The sequence below is a fragment of the Phragmites australis genome, chromosome 23 (genome assembly GCF_958298935.1).
Source record: "Phragmites australis chromosome 23, lpPhrAust1.1, whole genome shotgun sequence".
Taxonomy (NCBI): domain Eukaryota; kingdom Viridiplantae; phylum Streptophyta; class Magnoliopsida; order Poales; family Poaceae; genus Phragmites; species Phragmites australis.
The window spans coordinates 12180436-12196769 of record NC_084943.1 but is presented as its reverse complement, the minus strand read 5'-3'; the positions used below and the strand labels follow the sequence as shown (position 1 = coordinate 12196769).

The window sequence follows — 16334 nt, the reverse complement described above, 5'->3', positions numbered from 1 at the left end:
ATTCCATTGTTTACCCAAGCAACATTTTACAAGGGTATTGTTTTTTCTTGTGCACTTAAAAATACAACCGGAAACGATTAAATATTACGTATCTTCCAACAGGGCCTTATAACTGAAAAAATAGACCGGCCTCCATCTCGGCGCAACCGTACCAGAGCCCGTCACGCTTTCGAGCCGAGCGAGTCCGGTCCGGTCCCAGCCGCACGCACCAAACGGTCCAGTCCGGTGCTGTCCCGGCCCGAAACGCTTCGCTCGGTCGCCTCGACATAAAGGCCACCTCCATTTTCTCCTTCCTCTCCCACCTCCTCTCCTCAGATCCCGATCTCCCTCCCGACCCATGGCGTCGTCGTCGCCGCCGGCGCCTCCCACGTCGAGGCCGCCGCCGCCATTCGCCCCGCAAAACCCTAAACCGGTGCCCGGCTCCCTCCCGGCGGCCTTCTCCAGCATGCAGATCTCCCGCGCGCCCCCGCCCTTCGCAGCCCCCGGCGGGCCGCCTCCCGGGAACGGCCCCGCCGCGACCTCGTCGATCCGCGCGCCGCCTCCCGGCGCCCGACCGTTCCTTGGCAGCCTTCCGCCTCCACCGTTCGCCGCCCGGCCTGCAGCACCCTTGCAGCAGCCTCCGCCTCCCTTCGGCGGCCCGCCGGCCACGCTGGCGTCGCAGCCCCAGATGCAGATGCAGCGGCCCACATTCGGTGGTCTGCTGTCCGGTCCGCGGTCGCAGGTGCAGCGGGCACCATTCGGTGAACCGCCCTCGGGAGTACCGCAGCAGCCGCCGTCGTTCGGTGGGCCGCCCGCGGCTGCGTCTCAACCTGACCCGTTCAGTGGGCCACCCGCGGCGACGTCTCAGCCACCCCCGTTCGGCGGACCACCTGCAGCGGTGTCACAGCTTTCCCCGTTTGGCGGGCCTCCTCCAGCAGCAGCACCAGCTCAACCGGCTCCGATCGGCGGGGCGCTGTATTCCGCAGCTCAGCCACCACCATTTGGTGGGCCGCCGGGGGCAGTGCCTCAAACAGCACCCTCTGGCGGGTTGAGACCGCCATTTGGTTGGCCACCAGCACAGTCGCAGCAGGTGCAGTTTGGTGGGCCACCGCAGTTTGGAGGACCAAGACCAGGTGCGCAGCCTCCGCCATTTGGGGCTCAGGCTGCGCCTATCTCGCAGGCACCACCATTCATGGGGCCTCCAGGGGGTAATGCTCCAACATTTGTGCCTCCAGGGTGGCAGGGCCAATCACGACCAGTGAGTGTTTCTTCACGTTATGTTGCGTAAAGTGTTCATAAAGGAAGAGATTTTAGTGGCAATATCAATAAACCAATACTCTGGACAACTGTAGAGTGTTTAACTTAAACTGCTAGTTGCAGTTCGATGTGTTCCAAAGGAAATAATGAGAAAATTAGCAATTGGGCTTCCATAGGATAACAAAGACTCTTCTATTTCTCTAAGATCAATCCAATGCAGAATTCTGAGTTCTAGAGGCTGGTGTTGAAACTTACTGTTCTTGTGGTATGTGCAATTTGGCATGCCTAACTGAAAGATTGTTCTTTTTAAAATTTGAGTAACTGTGGATTCCATTAGGCTTAGGAAGAGTGCCGTTCCTAAATTGCAGTTATGATTCGATCAAGGTGACATTTTTTTATTGTCAAGGAAATAAGTAGGTTATTTTGGTCAAAATTGTCTTCTAGCAAGTAGTCTTTCAATCCTGTTTGAAATGTTTGGTGCCCTATGAATATTCTCGATTATATATAGTTAAGGATTGAGCAAGATGGTTACAGAAAAGGAAGCGATGCAGCTTTTTCATATTTTGTTAAACACCTAATTATTTGTTTGTCTAGGAAGTTAATCATTACCACTCTCATGAAAAGAAATATGATTTTTGGCATTGATTTTTTTACTTGGGTGAGACACCTCTCATTTGACATAGTTGAATTCTTCTGGTGCTTGAGGCTTATTTATGCTCCCGAGGTGACTTGTCCAGACTGATCATTACTAATTTGATGAAAAGATCTTCTGTAGATCTATTTGGTTGATGAGACACCTGAGAATTTCCTTAGAACATTGCAATTAACACCCGGAAGGTGATCTTGCTGAACCTATTTGTAGGGAGCTGTGCCTGGTGGTATGCAGCCATCTATGAGAATGTCTGGCATGCCTGGTGGCATGGCGCCCAATGCCCTTGGCCAAGGGATGCTGCCTGCGTCAACACCCACCATGCCATACTCTCCCCATGCTGGAGCCCAGGTCTCAACCCCATCCAAAATTGACCCTAATCAAATTCCACGGCCAATTCCTGAGACATCGGTCATCATCTTTGAGACCCGGCAAGGTGGCCAAGCTGCTGTCCCACCGGTATACCTTTACATCTGTAACAGTTTATATGTATTTCAGTTTTGAAAATGCTTGTTCCAGGTGGGTCTAGTTGGAACTAAACTACTTGTTCTATTCCATCTAAGAGCAGTGCTGTTCATTGTAGGCTGCCTCCAGTGAATTTATCGTGAAGGACACTGGCAATTGCAACCCCCGTTTGATGAGGTGCACCATGAATCAGGTTGGATTTGGTATCTTGCTTTCTCCTTTTGTTATCATATTTCTTTTTTCCTTTCTAAACTGTGTCTGTTACATATGCTATCAGATACCATGTACAGGGGATCTCCTGACAACATCAGGAATGCCATTGGCCTTGTTGGTGCAACCTTTCGCTCTTCCTCATCCATCCGAGGAGCCTATCCAGGTACTTCATCACATCGTTTGCATATAAAGAAAATACCTGTTAAAGCAACCATATGACATGACAACTGAACGAGGCAACAAGGAAACAATCTGCATTTGATGTCTATACTGATCTATGCCATCATGCCATATTTAGGTTTCTTCCAAGGAGAAATTGTCAAATTCATTTGTGTTAAAATTCTCCTCGTATTTGGTTATTGTTATTAACTTTTAATTCCGGTTGGTGTAGTAAACTGTTAATCTGCATTGCAAATCGTTAGTCCTATAAAAGGTCACTCCCATGCTCATCTGCTGGCTGTTTGGTCATTCAGTTGCACTACATGTAGGTACAAGCACCCAAAAGTGAGCAGCGGTGTACAATTAGCAGTAAATTCCATATGCTCTCACTGTGTGCGATCCATATGTGGTTTAATAAATGACTCTACTGTTGCACTTACTATCTTAGAGCTCATCACTTTGATCATACAAAACAGTGATGCTCATGTTAACATACTAATTGACAACTACATGAAGATTTGCAGTTATACATACAGATAAAAATTGTTCTTGTTCATGGCCTCCTTTTCTGCCAAAGGTATTACTGACTTCCTATTGAAACTTTGTGTTTGGCTTTGAGTCAATGGATAGCTTCGTTCATAATGTTAAAAAAATGGTGTTCTTAGAGTTGTTTCTTCCACCTATTCTGGTGATGTTCTGATTCTGATACAGACTACACTATTTGCTAGTGCTTTTAAATTTTCATTGCAGCAGTTCAGCATGATGCTCGAGTAATCGCTTTGGTATTGATACTTCTTCCTTATTATAGCTTGTAGATTTTGGAGACATGGGCCCCATTAGGTGTTCGCGCTGCAAAGCATACATAAATCCTTTCATGAGATTCATTGATCAAGGGAAACAGTTTATATGTAACTTATGTGGTAAGCGATAAAGTTTAATGCTAGTTTTCTGTTTGTTTGATCTTCTAAATATTTCCATATTTTCTATGTACTTCATATGTAAATTTCGATCATTTTAAAGCCTGATGCTATATTTCCCTTTCCCTTGAAAAGATGGTATCATCTGAAGTCAAGCATCTTTGAAATGCTTATCTCAACTTTGTTCTTCCCCTCCATTTTTAATTCATTATTTATTTTAATTCTTGGTCTCGTATTATATAATATATGTCAATCGTTTGGTATATTCGATTCTGGTCATTTTACTTTCCATTTAACAAAATACACTGGTTCTGCAGGATTTAGCAATGATACTCCAAGGGAGTACTTCTGCAACTTGGGCCCTGATGGTAGGCGACGTGATGCCGATGACAGGCCTGAGTTATGTAGAGGAACAGTTGAATTCATTGCAACCAAGGAGTTTCTGGTCTGTTTTTACCTGGTTTTCATGTTCCTCATAATTTTTCTGAGCAAGATTCATATAGTGCACTATTTAAACCTTAATGTCTTTATATACTTCCATCTTATGAGTGCCCTTTGTTTTATCGCCATATTCACTGCATTAAATATAGCTGGCATATTAATATTTTTTTCTTACTTGATACAACAGCATGTAAGCGGGATTTGTATTGTATCCGCAAAAATTCAAATTCTATTTTGTAGTACGATTCATTGTCTTATTTCACTTTTCCTATAATAATGATCATGATCATGATATATTTATCAATTTCAGGTTCGTGACCCAATGCCTGCTGTATATTTCTTCCTTATTGATGTCTCCATGAATGCTGTACATACCGGTGCAACTGCTGCAGCCTGCAGTGCAATTTCCCAGGCCCTTTCAGACCTTCCTGTAAGTTTACATGGTCTTTTTATGCATTGACTACTACAGACAACATGGTATTAGCTCTTAACTGAATTCCACTTATATGCCATAATATGCAGTTGATCTTTATAATTTACTAAAAACATTTTGTTTGCTCTTATCTTTGCCTGGAAATGTTTCTTCTTCTGGTACTTGTCACCTTTGCCAAAACGAACTGACATTTTTCAGACAAGTTGTGTAACAGTAATAGCCTACCCCAACTTGTGATGGCAGTCTATCACTAATCTTGAAATATTTGGAAACCAAAAGTTGTGTGAAGCAAACATGACCTGTCAATATAGATACTATCGACTCGATATAACTTCGTTGACATACTATTCTTTTTTCTGTTACTTAGTTTGTTTACTTTCCTTAACCATTCAGACAAATTGAAACATATTGTAGCACTGTGGAGTTTACCATGACATTAGTTTTGTGTCTTTTGTAGGAAGGCCCTCGAACTATGGTTGGAATTGCTACATTCGATTCTGCTATTCACTTCTACAGCCTTAAACGAGCTCAACAACTGGTATTTTCTGAACAAGTTATGTTTAGTTTTGAGAGCATTTCATGCATCATACCAATTATTGGGTGTAAGCCAAAATACTGTTAGAATACTGTTAGATTGTCTTACCAGCTGAATTTTTGATCAGACAAAGGAGAAGCCAACTTCTAGAACCTGCATCTATTGTGAACATGTTCAGCTCCCAAAAGAAGTTTCAATATCATCTTCTGTATTTTGCCTAATTTTCTTTTCTGATCTTTTCGGCATTAAAGTTCATCAAATCTGGTTAATAAAAGGAGATGCATCTAGTGACACAAGCTAGGCTCAATCCTGCAAACCACTTCAGTTCAGGTGTCAAAGCACTGTGAAAAGTTCCAAAAGGAAATTCGTGTAGGTATTTCCAATTTAATATGCTGCTATATATATAATCTAAGCTTAGATCCCAGTAGTGGCAGGAGGAACCAAAAAGAGTGATATTTGACAACTACAAACTTCTTTTTGTGTGGTGGTTCACAGCTTTTTTGGGTTTCTCGAGAAAGACTTGGACACTTCATTGACAATCTTCTCAAAAAAAAAAAAATGGTCTTCTTTGTGTTGATATGTTGACTTAACAGAAGAATATTGACTGCAAAGCTGAAAGATATTCTCTTTATTTTGCAAACTAGTCTCTGAAAGCAATGCTTCATACTATAAATCTGTAATCAGGATTCTAAATTTACTGCTTCGATATGACAGAGTAGATTCCTTTTTTTTTCTATTCAACTAAGATGTGTATCTTGAAAGCCATCCTATTATGTTTATTGAAATAAACATTATTTTATATTTTTTTGCTGTCTTTCTTTTAGTTGCAACCACAGATGCATCTTTTTGAACACTGCTTGAGTTTTCTTTCCAAAGAAGCTTCTGAATTTTGAACTATGACTGTTTACCTGGTAGTGTATGGATCTCAAGTTTTCCAAATTTGATCTTTTGTACTTTGCAGCCTTTGATGCTTATTGTTCCTGATGTCCAAGATGTGTACACTCCACTTCAAACGGACCTAATTCTCCCAATTTCTGAGGTTTGTACTCACATTTTACGCGAATGACAAATTGGTTCTTGTTAGTTTACCAGCTCACTAAATTTCCGAAGCTTCAGTAGAAGTAAGAAATCTCTCTATGCTCGACAAAGCTCTAAATACCTTGTTTTTTTGAGGCCTTAGTGCTGTGAGAATTTGGAGCAACTACTGGAGAGCATCCCAAACATGTTTGAGAACAACAGGGTTGCTGATTCGGCATTCGGTGCTGCTATGAAGGTACTATTATCTCCGTAATTGGTTGCCCTTTTGTGTTATTCCTTTTTGTACAATGCACCAGCATTATATCAACTTGACCAGTTTCAGTATATATTACTGACATATAGTAACCTGTTTGATTGGGATTGAGCTATAGCACATGCTTACATAATTTCGTTCTCATCTTTATTTTGTCTGTTTCATTGGATCAATTTACTCTGATTATTATGTTGTATGCAGGCAAGTTTTCTAGCTATGAAGTCAACTGGTGGAAAGTTGCTTGTGTTTCAGTCAGGTATTTTGATAAATGAACCTTTTCTGTTTGATGAGTGGAATGGAACCAAATTCGTTCCCCCTTTCTCATATCTTGCCAGATTGATTGTCTCTCTATTTTTGGCTGCTGAAAGTAGCTTTCCTTAAGGAACTTTAGTTGAGAGTGTGGATATACGCCTAGACCATCCAGGTTCGAGTCCTCTTCGACACGAATTTGGGTGCCTATTTCTTCTTATTTATAATGCCACCTAGTTCCTTCTAGGTCAGTCGAGTTTTTTTTAAGTAGCTTTCCTTAAACTGGAAAACTACATGATAGCTGATCCTTTGCGTGAAACTGATGTTAATCATGCAAAATAAAATAGTAAACATGTTTGGTGCTACAGATCGTATATCATCACTAATTAGTCTCACTAGAAAAGAGAAAGTTTACTAACAGTGTATTACTGGCGCTTTGCAGTGCTACCATCAGTTGGGATTGGTTCATTGTCTGCTAGGGAAGCTGATGGTAGATCAAATATTTCCACTGCAGATAAGGTATGATTAGTTTACTAGGGGTTATTTATCATATCTGCATGTAATGCATATTCATATTTGCCAAGTCACTTCCATTTCTTCGTGCATATGGCACCTTGTCTTATTGTACTCTTCTCAAGTGATCCATTGCAATATTTTTGTGTGTTCAGGAAGCACATAAGCTCCTGCAGCCTGTTGATAAGACTCTCAAGACAATGGCACTAGAATTTGCTGAGTACCAAGTGAGAAACATTAGTTTTTATGGTGTTTGAGAATTTCACTATTTTTTATAATATTTAAATGAATGAATAACATTGACATATGTTGTTTTCGTTTAATCAGGTTTGTGTAGATGTGTTCCTTACCACACAGTCATATGTAGATATTGCTTCAATATCAGTTGTTCCCAATACCACTGGTGGCCGGGTATGCCTTTATTCCACATTTGCCTTAGACTACTAAAGAATATTGAATTGTTGACTTTCTAACTCTGCAAGACTTAAACATGGTAGAGCTAAAAATAGTTCAGGATATATGTAATGATGCTTCGCTAACTAGTGGTAAACACCGCTGGGAAGTCGGCTTGGTTGAGACAAGAGACTATAGATGAGCATGACGTGTTATTTTCCGAAACTTCTGGTTAGTGCTCATGCGCTACTTGCTCCACTCATGCACGATTTTTTCGCCTTGCTTGCCTTTTCTCCTACGCGTTTTTGGCCGTGTGGGGCCCACATTTGTTTCCCCTTTCAACCGACGCACCCGAGGAGGGAGGAAAGAGATCTCGTCCGTTTGCCTTCGCCACCAGTCGTGTTGGAGCGGTGCCTTCATCTGTCTCCACGACCACCTTCGCCTGTCTCTGTCGCCACAACAGGCACTGCCTCCGCGTCGTAGGAGACATGCGCCGAGCACGAGCTAGAAGAGGTGTAGTCTCTGCCATGCCGCTCAAAGATGAGGAGCTCACGGCAGCGGCAACGCTGTCGCCAGAGAAGATGAGTCTGTATTTGTTTTTTTATAACTTGTGTTGACTATATTTAGTGAAATTTCTGGTCTGAAAACTACAACATCACAATTTGTTTCTTTTTTTTATCAATTTTTTTCTTCTAGATTTTTTCTTGAAAATTTTTGAGCTGAATTTTTTGGATATGAAAACTTTTGATCAAAATTTATGTTTCTTTTTTTATTCAAAAACTTTCTTCTAGAATTTCTGTTGATAACTTTTTGAGTAGAAAATTTTCGCTCTGAACTTTCTGATCAAAATTTTTGTTTCCTTTTTTTCTATCAAAATCCTTCTTCTAGAATTTTGGTTGAAAACTTTTTGAGTAGATTTTTTTTGGGCAGGGAAAGTTTGAGCAAGTGTGTGTGAGATAGAGAGAGAGAGAGAGAGAGAGAGATAGAGAGAGAGAGGTGCGCTCGGGAGGCGAGGCGGGGGTACCGCTGGGCCAGGGAAGTGCTGATGCCGGAAAGGGAAAGGGAAAGGGAAAAGGGGGACCACTTGTCGTATACTGTCGGATCGTGTGTGAGGGAGGCTGCGCGTGAGCGCAAATTAGCAGCCCCCATTATTTTCTTGCTTAGTTCCAATATTAGCATGCGGCTCCTCTTTCTAGAGGTTGAGCCTCGTAACAACTCAATATGATCTTTCCTTTTAAAAACAATCCTAATAATTTTCTATCCTTACAATAATTTATAGCTAAGAAATCATAGCCAGCCTAGGTTGCCAATTGTTGCAGTAATAACTGCACATAACATTAGAATTGCTGGCATAAAAAAAGCAAATGTGTTAAAAATTCTTGCTGTTACACAGGCATAACTAATCAATTACTAAAATATATTTGGTCAGTTTTGGCCATGTTTGTGGTGAAGGCATTGGTCAAGATTGATATCCATATACTATCGGCCTTATTGCCCTGCATTTATGCATGCGACCATGGTGGGAAGATTTGTCAACATTTCACATGTTGCAGTCAGTTCCATACCAGCAATCTTTGTTCTCGAACTGGCAGGAGAGTTGCCCATCATTATATTAAGAAGAGAAAGAACAAAAAAACAATACAAAAGGTCCACACAACAACAGAAGAAAAAATGAACAAAACAAAACAGAAAAACTAAGAAAAACCCAAAGCACCAACAAGGAGGAGCCCAACCAGCACAGGAATTACACAAGTAGCTCCGAAAGACCCTTGGCGCTCGCCGAGACCCAAAGAGCAGCCTCCACCCAGATGTCATTTACCAACTTTCTCACGTCCGGCCTTGCATCGTCGAACACACATCCATTGCGATGTTTCCAAATCATCCAAGCAGCAAGGATCAAAAGCTAGTTAAGACCATCCTTACGCTCCTTGGGCATTCTGTCAACAGCATGTCGCCACCACTCACTGAAACAACCATCCAACGGTTGTGGGGAAATCTGAGGAAGGCCCACCTGGTTAAGGATGTTGAACCACACTTGGCGAGAGAAGACATAAGAAGTGAGCAGGTGCTGCACCGTCTCACCATCCTGATCGAAGAGGGCAGCGTTCCGGATGCGACAAACCATGACGAGCTAGGCAATCTGCCGTCTAGCATCGGTTTTGAATTGCCAACCATGGGAAAAACTTACACCTTAGCGGAGCCCAAGACTTCCACAAGCGCTCCCAAGGTTCAAATTCGATTCTGCTCAGGAAGAAACAATGATAAGCCGACTGCGCCGAATATTGTCCTGAGGCCGAATGAGACCAATAATGAATATCCCGCACATAAGGGTGTAAAATGAACCCGTCCACCAAATCCCAGACCTGCAAATACTCAAAAATACCAGCAATCTTACATTTTGATTTTTGTTGTCTTTTGCAATATCATCTCATCTGCATATCCTGATAGAATGGAAACACGTACAGTTGGACTTTGACAGTTTCAGCTACCATATGAAACTTAATGTGTCATTTAAGAGTTTTTTTCTTTGGTATCGTGTTACACATTGAATATGTAGGTTTCTGAATTATGAGGTAACTTGGGCATTATTTATTGAATTCACTACATACACCTAGTTTCACATCTCTATATCAGATTCTTAAAAATAACCTCTCTACTTATTTCTATGTTGTTTGATCCTAATATCTTTCCTTAATTTTGCAGGTTTACTACTATTATCCATTTTCTGCTCTTTCTGATCCAGCCAAACTCTTTAACGATCTCAGATGGAATATTAGTAGACCCCAGGGCTTTGAGGCTGTCATGCGTGTCAGGTGCAGTCAGGTGAACATATGCCAAAGTGTCAACCCCCTTTTGCCCTTCATATCATAGTGTAATAGTAACTTCATTTTCCTTTCTTTTTCTATATGCCATTAGGGGCTTCAAGTTCAAGACTATTTTGGCAATTTCTGCAAGCGTGTCCCTACTGATATTGATCTTCCTGCGGTGAGTAATTAGGATTGATGCCTGATCTAATGCAGTTTCAGGCCTCATTTGTTGTGTTCTGCATATTCTACCTGGGCCCACATGTGCTGCACGGTTACATATAGATAGCTTTGTTGTGTTGTGTTCAATGTTGATTTGTCTTTTACGTTAAAAGAAAATTGTTGCTCCATCTTTGTACAGAATTGTATGAAATGTGTCTTGGTCTCTGAAACAGTTGGGTTGTGATGTTGTAGAGTAATGCTGAACACATCCATATCAAAGGATTCAAGGGTTGCCACATCCAAGATATCATTGCTTCTGCTTACTTGAATTGCATCCATATTTAAACTTACTCATTTCAGTGCTTATGTTCTTAGGGAAAATGGTTTTCATTAGATTATGCATATCCAATGCTGCTGCGTGGTTCCGTTTTCGGATGATAAATTACTGACTTGGAATTCTGGAGCTGGAATTAGGTGGTATTTTGCTAGAAGCCTAGAATTGCTGTTGAATTTGTAATAGATCATTTTGACGGTTGAGGAGATAACAAAACTTGAAGAAAAATTATTAGAAACAAACAACTGTTCACTGGAACCATCAGGATACTGGATTGACTGGTCAATGCAATGCCTGGGATTTTAACATCAAAATCTGTGAATGTAACACTGGCGGGCATGCGATGGTCCTTGCAAACAGAAATCATCTAAAGTTTCATGTTTCTTTGCCGCTGCATTCTTTAGCTGTTTCACTTTCTTACTGTTTCCGTGTCAGACGTCACAGATCTGCTAGAAAAATAAACTGTATTCTTAAGACACTCTTATGCTGCAGATTGACTCGGACAAAACCATAATGGTTACCTTTAAGCATGATGACAAATTGCAGGAAAATTCAGAATGTGCTTTCCAGGTAATATATATTACATGAAAAATCAGTTTTGTTGCCTGACCGAATTTGATTATGGTCTCCTCCGTATCATCAGGCTACAGCATTAAGTATTTTTGGATCGCCAATTCTTCGAACAGTTTAAAAAAAAAAAGATGAGAGCCTACTTCATTGTTTGGTTTTTATTTGGAGTAACTTTAACAAGATGTTCAGTGAAATTCAAACTCCTATATGTTCCAATGTTGCCCGGTTGAACCTGATAACACTTTCTGTGTGGTACCGGTTATGGCCAGTGTTACCGGGACATGAGTGTCCGAATTTTTTTTGCAGTGTCGACGTGTATCCGCGCGTCGACTCCCATCCAACGCGGCGTGACAATGCCCAAGGCTGGGGAGAGGAGGAGACAACGGCGAAGGAGGTGGAGGAGGAGAGGTGGTGGCGGAGGAGGAGAGGAGGCGGTGGATCTCGGTCTCGACCTCCGTGCAGCACCCGCGGATCATGGCCTCGACGTCAGGGGAGAGGAGAGGAGGTGGCGGGGGAGGAGAGGAGGAGGCGGCGGTGGGGGAGAGAAGGAGGTGGTGGCGGGGGAGAGGAGGCAGAGGTGGGGGTGAGGGGAGGAGAGGCGGCGGCTACTGTCACTTCTTTTCCATAGTGCGAGAGGACTTAGAGACTAGGGTAAGGAAATGTGGACTGGTGGTGAGTGAGTGGGCTGGATGGGCCATGAAATAGAAGCTCAAACCATCTGTTCTTCCCTCTTCTTTTCTTCTTTTAAACATGTGACAGATCCAGCATATACTTAGCTGCTTGCTATGTAGCTACAAACATGAGTTTCTATTTTTGTGACAGATCCTGCATATACTGGTGGTCTGCTAGCTTTGTAGAAACAAGCATGAATTTCTATTTTTATATTTTATAAAGTTTAAAAGATAATATATATTAGCCGAATCTACGAACCCTACTTTCGAGAGTTCGCCGAATCGGACACCCGCACCCGAGTTGGACACCGATACCCGCACCCGTGTCCCGGTAACACTGGTTATGGCTGGTCATCTGACTATACTAACACAAAAAAGGACATCCTGGTCCTTGTGCGTGGGGCATGTTTGTTAGTGAACTGTAACAGTGTTTAGCTAGGAATTGGTTTATGCCTAAACTATGTAGACTGACTAAGTTTGAAGTTCAATCTCATTTTATTTCTATTGATATGGCTCAATATTATGTTTGTGGAATAGCAGCCCCACCCTAAATGATGTTTTGGTTCTTGCCCTGGTAACCCTAAAAGTAGGATCAACCCAGTAAATATGGTTAGTTGGTTACCTTCTGCTATCAGCGATTTCCAAAAACTAATCTTTGCTCAATATTTTGGAAGTCGTTCTCCTTCAGATTCTTTATATCTGGTGTAAATGCATACCACATATTATACAGTATTTAGTATTTACCATGCATATCGTGTCTACAAAGTCAAAACTGATGTTTTCCCCCCCAGTTTTGAACTTATTAAGACTACTTTTCTTTATCTGAGACATTTGTAATGAATCAATTTCTATGACCCTATCAACTTCTAGTATCAGTTCATCAGTAATAGAACGGAGGGAGTAGCAATCATTGTTGACATGTGATTTGTGTTCATCTTCAGTGTGCACTGCTTTACACAACAGTATTTGGGCAAAGAAGGATACGGGTCATAAACCTCTCGCTTTCATGCACAAATATGCTCAGCAACCTTTTCCGATATGCTGATCTGGAAACACAATTCACATATGTTGTAAAGCAAGGTAAATCGACTGTTAACTTTCATTCATTAGTATCTACTACTGTTGCTTTTGCAGTTATCAGCTCAATAAAGTGATTAAGTAAAGCAATTCATATAAATTCTCAAGTATATCATACAGAAATGTTATGGTAGACTGACTTATTTGCATACTTAGCTGCAAATGGCATTCCATCAACTCCTCTATCTCAAGTTAGGGACCAAGTAACAAATACATGTATCAGTATCCTCCAGTCCTACCGAAAATATTGTACATCTGTAAGTTCTTCTGGGCAGTTGATTCTTCCGGAGGCTCTGAAACTTCTGCCGTTGTATACTCTAGGTATGATTATTTCTATCTAGTTCCATCTAGTATACTATTCCTTAAACTATTAAATGCACTTATGAGCATATCTGCAACTTCACTAATAATTCTTATTTGATTTCTCAGCATTAACTAAAAGCATAGGATTGTGCAATGATGGGAGATTGGATGATCGGTCCTATTGGGCCTCTATTGTCTCTTCAATTTCTGTGTTACTAGCTATTCAATTGGTGTTTCCTAGGATGATTGCCCTCCACGATCTTACATCAAGGGTACAAGAGTCGATTTTTCTTTCTACCTTTTCCCATCAAGTCATAGGAATTAGTAATGATTTTTGAGCTACAAATTTTCTGCAGGATGATGATGATTCCCTCATACCGAGTCCCCTTACACTCAATAGTGAGAATATACATGATGATGGAGTTTATTTGTTGGAAAATGGTGAGGATGGTTATATTTATGTTGGTAATTCGGTAGACCCTGTCACCATCGAGCAAATATTCGGTGTCTCGTCTTTGGCTGGAGTATCAAATCAGGTCAGTCTTGTACCTTCTGATCTATTCTCATTTATCTCCGTATACATGATGGGTTTTTGAAATTATTCTACACGTGGATCATAGACCTAGAAGATTATTCATAACTCATAACACTCATTTCCAGCTAAAATATTACCTTTTTTGCAAATAAAGTTGACAAATAACTTATTTCTATCAGTTGGTACTGGAGCAATTTGATAATGAACTCTCTAGGAAAGTAAATGAGGTGGTGAATGAAATAAGGCGTCAGAGATGCTCTTACTTGAGGTACTATCTGCGAGTTCTGAACTATGTTGATAACACACACCACTTGATTCCAACACTTGACATTCCGAAATTGTTTCTGCAGATTGAGACTATGCAAAAAGGGTGACCCATCTGGTTAGTCTTATGATTTTCTTAACCTTGGCACCTTTTTTATATATATTTCTGTTACCTAACACTCGTCTGTTGCATCTGCAGGAGATTTCTTCCGTTCACTATTGGTTGAGGACAAGGCACCGGGCGGCCTTTCCTATGTTGAGTTCCTTGTACATGTTCACAGGCAAATCCAAAGCAAGATGACCTGAGGTGACCCACCTCATTGTTGTAATATTTTGGTTGGTAGGAGCCCAGAAGAAATCGATTTCTGCATGAGGAAAAAACTGAACAAACGAACCGGGGACTCTCCAAAGCGCAACCTGATTCGCACTTGGAGGGCCGTTGCAGAATCGACAGGATTCTGCAACCTCTTAGCTTAGGCGATATATGTTTCTGTACAGAGATGAGTGAAATCTTGTCTTAGAATGTGAAAGTATTTATTTTGGTTGTGAACAGCGGCTGTATTATGTCCAGAGGAAGCTTATAGAGGAATTGGGCAAATAATGTTGTATGGTTACCCCTGCGAGTCATATGGTTGTAGTGGATGTTCATAGAATAAATGATTCACAAGAAGCAGGTGAATATCATGATTCATGGTCCCCAATTGTTTTGGTTTTAACCCCATTGGTACTTGCAAGAATGAAGCTGACAACCATACGCTATTCCCGCCTTCATTCTGTTTCGCTACCTGATTCTGGTAATGTCTGTTGATATTGGGGCTTCATGCCATAAAGAAATCATATGAACTGATGACTAGCCTTATGGTTCTTATAATGCCCTTTTTTCCCTCTTGGTGGTTCATTCTTCTATATAGGGAAAGAACAGGGTCTAACAAGTCGAGTCTCCAGGCTGGTGATTACGGTGATTAAGGAAAGCGTGACGGGGTCGTAAGGTGCTATGTTATAAAGCAAGCATGTAGAAGTGCTGTTGTAAGCTGTAAAGCATCGTTGCATGAAGCTAAACAGTGCAGTCCACGCGATATCAACAATCGTAATTATACTACTTGCCATTAGGCCCAAACAGTGGCATGAGTACCCCAAGTGCAATGGCGCACCCAGCCAAACCGCTCAGTTCGCTCTTTGAAGCTTCATATCCTTCAGCAATTGCCGCATCTGACACGCAGCGGGAGCGTTAGGATCAAGTTTAGCACAATTTGATTCGACCGATTAGAGAACCATTCATACGTGAGACCAAGCACAAATCTTGAGGAATGTTGGCACCTAGCATGTCGTGGTTTTCTCTCTTCTCGTCCTTGTAAAGGTAATCGTTCTATTGGTGTTTGATAGAACATGATCTGTATCTTTGCAACAAAACGAATATGATTCGAATATGCTCGAACATGACTACAAATTGGATGCCTGAATAAAGTTTGAAACGAATATCATCTACTCCTGGACAAATTGGATGCGTTGTATGTGCACATCCTTGTACCTTACGTGATGTGACAATATTGAGACAACCATAAACTACCGTGAATCATTCTACTTTATTTGTTTCATCGAAAGGAAGATGAATTCACTTGGATTTGCATTTTGTAAACATACCACTGTTTTTTTCCCTCTTGTGAGCTGCCCACGTCTCTGATCCTTTTGCTGCCACCCTTAGTCAAGATTACTCTGTCTCTAGGCCTTTGATCCACTAACAACAACTCGTCTTCGCCACATACGACTAGGGATGCAATTGAGTATTTAATGGTTAGTTTTGGGTCACAATTCAGTTCATTTTTTTCTTAAATTAATTATGTGAGAGTGAATCTTTAGTTTATTTTTTTTAGTCAATGACTTAACAAATTTAAAACTCGTATCCCTACATAGGACCAAGCCGCGACCCGACTTGCGCCATCACAACCACGTGCTCGGCTGTCGCACAGGCACAGACGGTGGAGCACCACCGGGGAAGGAGGAGAAGCAGCCTAGGTCACCACGCTTGCAAGAGGCCTGGGCAGAAATGGATGCGCGTAACGGTTACAAGGGATGGACTTGGTCAACACAATTTGAGGCATTGGTGTTGAATCAGTGATGGA

At 41.5% G+C, this 16334-nt stretch overlaps 1 protein-coding gene across 1 annotated transcript; it reads left to right on the top strand.

Moving 5' to 3' along the window:
- Positions 1–261: 261 nt before the first annotated feature.
- LOC133905779 (protein transport protein SEC24 B-like) lies at positions 262–14998 on the top strand. Its single transcript, XM_062347540.1, has 24 exons — positions 262–1237; positions 2099–2344; positions 2469–2543; positions 2628–2726; positions 3531–3642; positions 3957–4084; positions 4391–4510; positions 4971–5051; positions 6010–6087; positions 6229–6321; positions 6541–6595; positions 7031–7107; positions 7257–7328; positions 7429–7512; positions 10198–10317; positions 10411–10479; positions 11287–11364; positions 12977–13115; positions 13269–13433; positions 13542–13687; positions 13772–13951; positions 14130–14218; positions 14301–14332; positions 14414–14998. Exons 1-24 carry the CDS (start codon positions 338–340, stop codon positions 14518–14520), a joined length of 3345 nt encoding a protein of 1114 aa, XP_062203524.1. The 5' UTR covers positions 262–337; the 3' UTR covers positions 14521–14998.
- Positions 14999–16334: the final 1336 nt, after the last annotated feature.